At 39.1% G+C, this 6,893-nt stretch overlaps 1 protein-coding gene across 1 annotated transcript in view; it reads right to left on the bottom strand.

The window, feature by feature from the left end:
- Nucleotides 1-5,390, bottom strand: part of LOC105983939 (putative uncharacterized protein FLJ37770) — a 7,813-nt gene extending 2,423 nt beyond the window's left edge. Inside the window, 1 exon segment of the mRNA XM_013013968.1 lies at nucleotides 5,370-5,390. Coding sequence (XP_012869422.1) covers nucleotides 5,370-5,390 — 21 coding nt within the window.
- Between the last annotated feature and the right edge of the window lie 1,503 nt (nucleotides 5,391-6,893).

The following is a 6,893-nucleotide window of genomic DNA, read 5'->3' as shown; positions in this document are numbered from 1 at the left end:
TGCCGGCCGCAGGCTGGAGCCCAGGGGCGTGGGGAGCGGCTGGGAGCACGTGCGCCCGCGGGGGGACCCGCGTCCAGGCTGCCTCCCGGAGTGTGAAGCCGCTGGGGGGACGCGGTGGGCTCCAGCCCTGGTTCTCTGGCGCTGTGACTTCGGTGCGCCGTTCTTCTCCCCCCACCCCCCGGCCTCAGTTTCCTCAGCTGTCAAAGAAGGACTTGGAATCCAGCATTGTGGTCTTCAGGGCCTGGCGCTGCCCCCTCCCCCCGGACGGTGTTTCTGTCTGCAGCCGGGCTGCCTGCCTTCATCTCAAGTCTGGTCACAGCTGCCGCCTCCCTCCGACTTGTCATTTACACAGTGCTCAAATTCAGGCCTTGACCGTTACTCATCAGCCTTGGTTATTGTGAGGATAACGGAGGGGGACACTTGTGAGGGCGTGGGAATCGATGTGAAAATGAGTGAGATAGTTTCCTAGGAGTGAATTCGGAGCATAGAGGCTTTTACTTTTAACAAAATCACTGGCTGGTTATTAAATGCAGGGAAGCAAAAGTGAAAGCAGGAAGATCAATGAAAGATTAGTGCAGTAATCAAGATTAGTAGAAGAAGAGGTGTAAATTGTTGCATTTCAGATAAGGTTTGAAGGTGAGGCCAACAATTCACTAAAGATTTTTAGATGTGGATTGTAAGAGAAAAAGGAGTGAAAATGGCTCCTAAGATTTTTAAAGTAAGCTTTACTGAGATAAACTGAGAAAAGCGGGCTCGGTGAAATGATGTTTACAATTGATCTAGGACATGTAACATTTGAAGGGTTTGATGGACTCTCAAAAATAGATGTCTTTTTTCATACAATATACAGAAATGGATTTAAAATATCCTATAGTTAGGCAGATGACCTAAAGATAATACTGAAACACAGTGAAAGGAAAACAGTTGATTGTCATCAAAACTACTTTTGTGTATCAAAAGATATACCAAGAGAGTAGAAAAGCATGAACGCGATGTTTGCAAATAATACAACTTGATAATGATCTAGTACCCAATATATAAAAATATGTATATTTATATAAAGACTTCTTACAGTTAAGGGGAAGATAACTTAGTGACTCACAGCACATGAAAAACTGCTCCACATCATTAGTTGTTAAGATAGTTCAAAATCAGAACCAAAAACAGAATTACCATATCACCCAGTAGTCCTTTAGGTGTACATCCAAAAGCATTGTAAACAGGTACTAATAGAAAAAACAAATGTATAGATATTCATAGCACTACTCTCAATAGTCAAAAGATGGAAATTGTCCAAATGTCTATTAACAGATAAATGGATAAACAAAATGTATGCTAATACAATAGAATGTTCTAAAAAAAATGAAGTATCAATATGTGCTACACCATGGATGAATCTCAGGCATTATTTATACTTAGTGAAAGAAATCAGATACAAAGGCTTCTATTTTATATAATTTAATTTATATGAAATATCCAGAATAGAGCAATCCATAGATAGATTGGTGGTTGCCTGGGGCTAGAAGAAAGGAGTAACAGGGAACACTGATTAAGGAATACAGGTCATTTCTGTCCATTTATAGTTGAGTGCCCTTTTCATCATCCTGGGGAGATGCATGGCCTATATCTACTCAGGCTGCGATCTGGAGGATTGCTGTTTAAAACAGTGTGGTTGGAAAAATCCACTAGACTCCATCTCTAACCAGCAAAAAAATGAATTAGAGGCATGGCTTAGGCAGTAGTGCAGCAGCTAAGCAAGCAGAGTGAGTTTGAGGCCCTGAGTTCAAACTACAGTACTAACCAAAACAAAAAGTTGAAAGTGTGGGATTTGGGTATCAACATAGTTCTTACTAGTTTGGGACCCTTTTTTGTGTACCTCTCTGGGTTTTGAACTCAGGGCCAAGGTTCTGTCCCTGAGATTCTTTTTCTCTAGGTTAGTGCTTTACCATTTGAGCCACAGGGCCATTTCCAACTTTTTTGAGTATCGGAGAGAAGAATCTCACAGACTTTCCTGCTTGAGCCGGCTTTGATCCACAATCTTCAGATCTTAGCCTCCTGGTATCTAGAATTATAGGTGTGAGCCACCAGCACCTGGCATAATGTGCCTTTTTAAAGTGAAGTATTATAAGGGTTAACTCAACTTAGGGCCATGCATGGAAGTCATTCATACCTAAAATTGGTCGTTGGTTACCAACCTATCCTAGGGTGGCTTGCCTAATAAAAAGTCCTGGTGGAAACATGTGGGCAACTTACTCATTCCCAAATCAGGTAAAAATTACTTGTGGAGCTAATTAATTGCACCCAGAGTAAGTTGGGCAATTGAAGCTCTTTTCCTCCTTAGGCAATTAATGCTACCTCAACCTTAAGAGTGAAGACTTCCAAGGTTCTTTTTTTTTCTTGGTGCTGGTCCTTTGGGCCTTGACACTGTCTCTGAGATTTTGTGCTTAAGGTCAGCACCCTACCACTTTTAGCCACAGCTCCATTTCTGGGTTTTTAGTAGTTTATTGGAAATAAGAGTCACAAACTTGCCTGCCCTGCTGATTTCAAACTGCAATCCTTAGATCTCAGCTCCTCAGGTGCTAGGATTACAGGCATGAGGCATGGTGTCCTGCTCTTCCAAGGTTCTTTGGTAGATTTAATCAAGATTATTTGAGATTTGTTCTGTCTTGTAAAATGACAAACAATAGACTTTATGGGGATTTATGAACATCTTTGTCTTAGTCCATGTGGGCTGCTGGAACAAAATAGCTTAGACAGGGTAATTTATCAATAACAGGACTTTAATTTCTCATAGTTTTGGATGCTGGGAATTCTGAAGCCAGGTCTTCGACACATTTGGTGTCTAGCCAGAGGATTTGTTCTTAGCTTCATAAAGTACCTTCTTGCTGTTTCCTCACATGGCAGAAGAGGAAACAAAATCTCTTGGGCCTTGTTTTTTGTTGTTTTTTTTTTGGCTGGTCCTAGAGCTTGAACTCTGGGCTTAGACACAGTCCTTGAGCTCTTTTGGCTCAAGACTATCACTCTACCACTTGAGCCACAGCACCACTTCTGGCTTTTTCTTTGATTAATTGGAGATAAGAGTCTCATGGACTTTCCTTCCCAGATTGGCTTTGAACTGAGATCCTCAGATCTCAGCCTCCTGAGTAGCTAGAATTACAGGCATGAGCCACTAGAGCCTGACATTTTGGCATCTTTTATACAAGTATTAAACCCATTTTAAAGGACTCTTCCCTTTTGACCTAGTCTCCCTGCAGATGTCCCACTTCCCAACACCATTGCACTGAGAATTAAGTCTCAACATGTGAGTTGGGAGGTGGGGAGACACATTCAGATCATAGCCGTTCCCAAGGCCCTTTAAGAGAATTTGCAGTGTCGAAGCTATTTTCATAACAGCACTGATGTTTTTTTTTTTTTAATGTGTGTCCTTTCAGGAATATATAGGGTGAGATTGGCTGGGGTGGGGGTGGGATAGAAACATTAAAGCATCATTGCTCAGATAATTTGAATATTGTGTTTTCTAGAGTTAAAAAATATATATGATCAGATCTGGTTTGTTTGGTAGACATTTTCTCAAAAATAAATGAAGTAAGCCTGTTGCTTTTTTTTTTTTTTTAGACAAGATCTTGTTATGTAGGCTGACGTAAACTCAGTCTTGCTTCTTCAACCACCAAATGCTGGGATTACAAGCAGTTCCACCATACCCAGCTAATAAGTTTATCACTTAAGGAAAATAACTAACATTGTAGAATTGAGGTGAAAATTACAATGTTGGAAAATTGATATATGCTATCACGAACTTGACAACTCTAATCCTAAATAATTTTCTGATGAAGTCATTGACAACATTGAATCTAATAATTTTTATGTTGTATGTAATGTTAACCATTGGATGGTTTGTATATTTTTAAGTCATTGTTTAAAATAATAATTTATGATGGTTTTTTTTTTTTTTGGTCAGTCAGGGGGCTGAACTCTGGGCCTGGGTGCTGTCCCTCAGCTCTTCAGCTCAAGGCTAGCCCCCTACCACTTGAGCCACAGTACCACTTCCAGCTTTTTTCTGTTTATGTGGTGCTGAGGAATCGAACCCAAGGCCTCATGCATGCGAGGCAAGCACTCTACCACTAAACCAACTTCCCAGACCTAATTTATGATTTTTATAGACACATGAATAGATAAAAGATCTGTTGAAACTGTAAGATAGAACAATGGAGTTTAATATAACCAAGTGTGAAAAGGCTGATTTTGATACTGTCATTTGTGTATTTTGGTGACTATCTAAAATTACATTATAAAGGGGAATATAAGTGTATGTTTATGTCTTCATTTTCTGCCATTTCTAGGGGCGTGAACTGAGGGTCTGGGTGCTGTCCTTAAGCCTTTTTTTTTTTTTTTTTTTTTAAGACTCGCTATCTACTCCTTGAGCCACAGCTCCACTTCTAACTTTTTGGTGGTTAATTTGACTTTCCTGTTTAGGCTGGCTTTGAAAAGCAATCCTCAGATCTCAGCTTCCTGAGTAATTAAGATTACAGGTGTAAGCCACTGGTGCCCTGTGGGAAATGTGCTTTAATAGTCTTAAACTGGCTGAAACTGTCAGGCTGGATTTATGGCAACTGAGTAAATACAAAAGCAGATATGAGAATCCCACTTTTTTTCTGTTAAGCTAGACTTTAAAGAGATTTGCAAAGATGAAAACTGTCATTTCTTGTTAGGCATTGTTTATTTTGAAAATGCATTTTTCATTAGAATATTATGTTAATGGACAGTGATGTTGCTTTTTTTTTGGTCAGTCATGGAGATTGAACTCAGGGCCTAGACACTGTCCTAGAGCTTTTGTGATCAAGGCCAGCACTCTACCACTTTGAGCCACAGCTCTACTTTTGTTTTTCTGGTGGTTAATTGGAGATAAGAATCTTAACAGCCTTTCCTGCTCTGGGCTTGCTTTGAACTACAATCCCTCCTGAGTAGCTAGGATTACAGGTGTGAGCCACTGGGGCTGGCCAATGTTGCTGTTGTTTAATGAATTAAATAAAAGATTGTTCAGGAGAGAGAGAGAGAGAGAGATTCAGGATATCACTCTACAAAAGGAAAAGGCTAGTCTAGAGTACATGGAACAGAGAATAACAAGGGAGAGACATGGGTAAAAATCTGAGAGATATGTAAGTGTGTACTCTATATATGTATATAAATAACACCCATACATGCATAGAAGAAAGTTACTTGTTGTCATAGGTCACTTAAATCTTATTGATGCAAAAACATACATACAATGGTCAGAAATCATAAATGTATATGAAGCACATTGGGTTTTCAATGACATGTGAATGAAATTTTTGAAAAACACTGTTAGCATCCCAACCTCCTTTTCATACCTCCATTGCCTTCCCAGTCATTATCCCACTACCCTCAATAGTGTGACTTCAAATACCTTATATTAGTTAAGTTTTGGAAGTAGGGAAAAGAATGAGGGGAATCTTGAATGTGACCTAGACCTCAGAAACTACTTTGTACCTACTCTCAGGTGTTAATTCTCCCTAATATATCTACTGTTCTATCACTATATTGAGGAGTCTCAAGATCAATCCCTATTTAGAAGTTCACTAGGACTCCAAGACTCCTTATCTAGTTGCAGTCAAAGCTAAGCTGTATCATAGCAATGTAGTAAAGTTACATATACCTGGATTGTCACGGGAGGGAATCAGGGACTTAAGAGATATTCATTATACACTCTACCTCCTGTCACACTTAGCCCATTTTTTCCTCAGCAATGAAAATGGAGCTGCCATTAGAGACCCAGAACCCCGGGTTTTTAATTGGGGCCTAGTCAGCTAGGCAGCTTCTGCCTAGCATGTACTAAAACTTCACATTCCCAGAAGGAAGCAGTTGTTCGATATTGTCTATACAGTCTAGGTACAGTGAGCTACCTTACCAGTTAGGAACTATTTTATGTCTGCGTAGGAAACCATGTACCATCCAAGTTCTCAGACATCTTCCAAAGGCCCTTAACAAAGAGGCCTTTCCAAGGATACCAATTTCAAGCCTCATGTGTTAGCTCTTTTTTTTTTTTTTTAGTATCTTTTAAAAAATATTTTTATTATCTTTAAGTAGTTGTACATGGGACTTCCATTCATGTGTTAACTCTTCAACTGAACAAAACCATTGCTTCATTTGGCTGTTCTTGAATTTCATATAATAAGAATCATAAAACATTTTCTCTTGGATTCTTCATTTTACGTATTTTTGAGCCCATAGGTAGTTTGTTATTTCCATGGCAGATAGGATTCCATTGAACACTACTACTTACCTTTTCTACTATGAGGGGCAAAGTGGATTTACCTCTACAACATTTACTATTATCTCTTCTGCACTGTAGTTATTCTTCTGGGTGTATAGTAATGTTTTGTTATGGTGTTAATTAGTATTTAGTTGATAAGAATGAGCTTTAAAATATTTTTCCCAAAAGACCATTTCAATGATCTTTTTATATTTTTAAGTACCTGTTCAGATTCTTTGCCCATTTTTATATTGAGTTGTCTAATTTATTTGTAGGAGTTTTTCATATATATATTTCAGATGAGTTCATCATTGGATGGATAGGTATAATGCAAATATCTTCCCTTTTTAAGTTTAAATAGTTGTTTTGTTTCTGCTTAAGGTTGGTGCTGTGTACCATTTGAGCTACAGTTCTATTTCTGGCAGACAATCTCTTGGATTTGTCTGCTTGAATTGGCTTTGAACTTTTAATTTCATATCTCAGCCTCCTGATTAACTAGGGTTATAGGCATGAGTCACCAGCACCCAGATGATACTGGTTTCTTTCAGTGAAGGAAAATTGCTGGTCTTTTCTGCACTGTCGTTTTTTTTTTTTTTTGTCGGTTGTGGGGCCTGAACTCTGG

The sequence above is a fragment of the Dipodomys ordii genome, unplaced genomic scaffold (genome assembly GCF_000151885.1).
Source record: "Dipodomys ordii isolate 6190 unplaced genomic scaffold, Dord_2.0 Scaffold22, whole genome shotgun sequence".
In the NCBI taxonomy this organism is placed as follows: domain Eukaryota; kingdom Metazoa; phylum Chordata; class Mammalia; order Rodentia; family Heteromyidae; genus Dipodomys; species Dipodomys ordii.
This window is presented reverse-complemented; position numbering and strand designations above follow the sequence as displayed.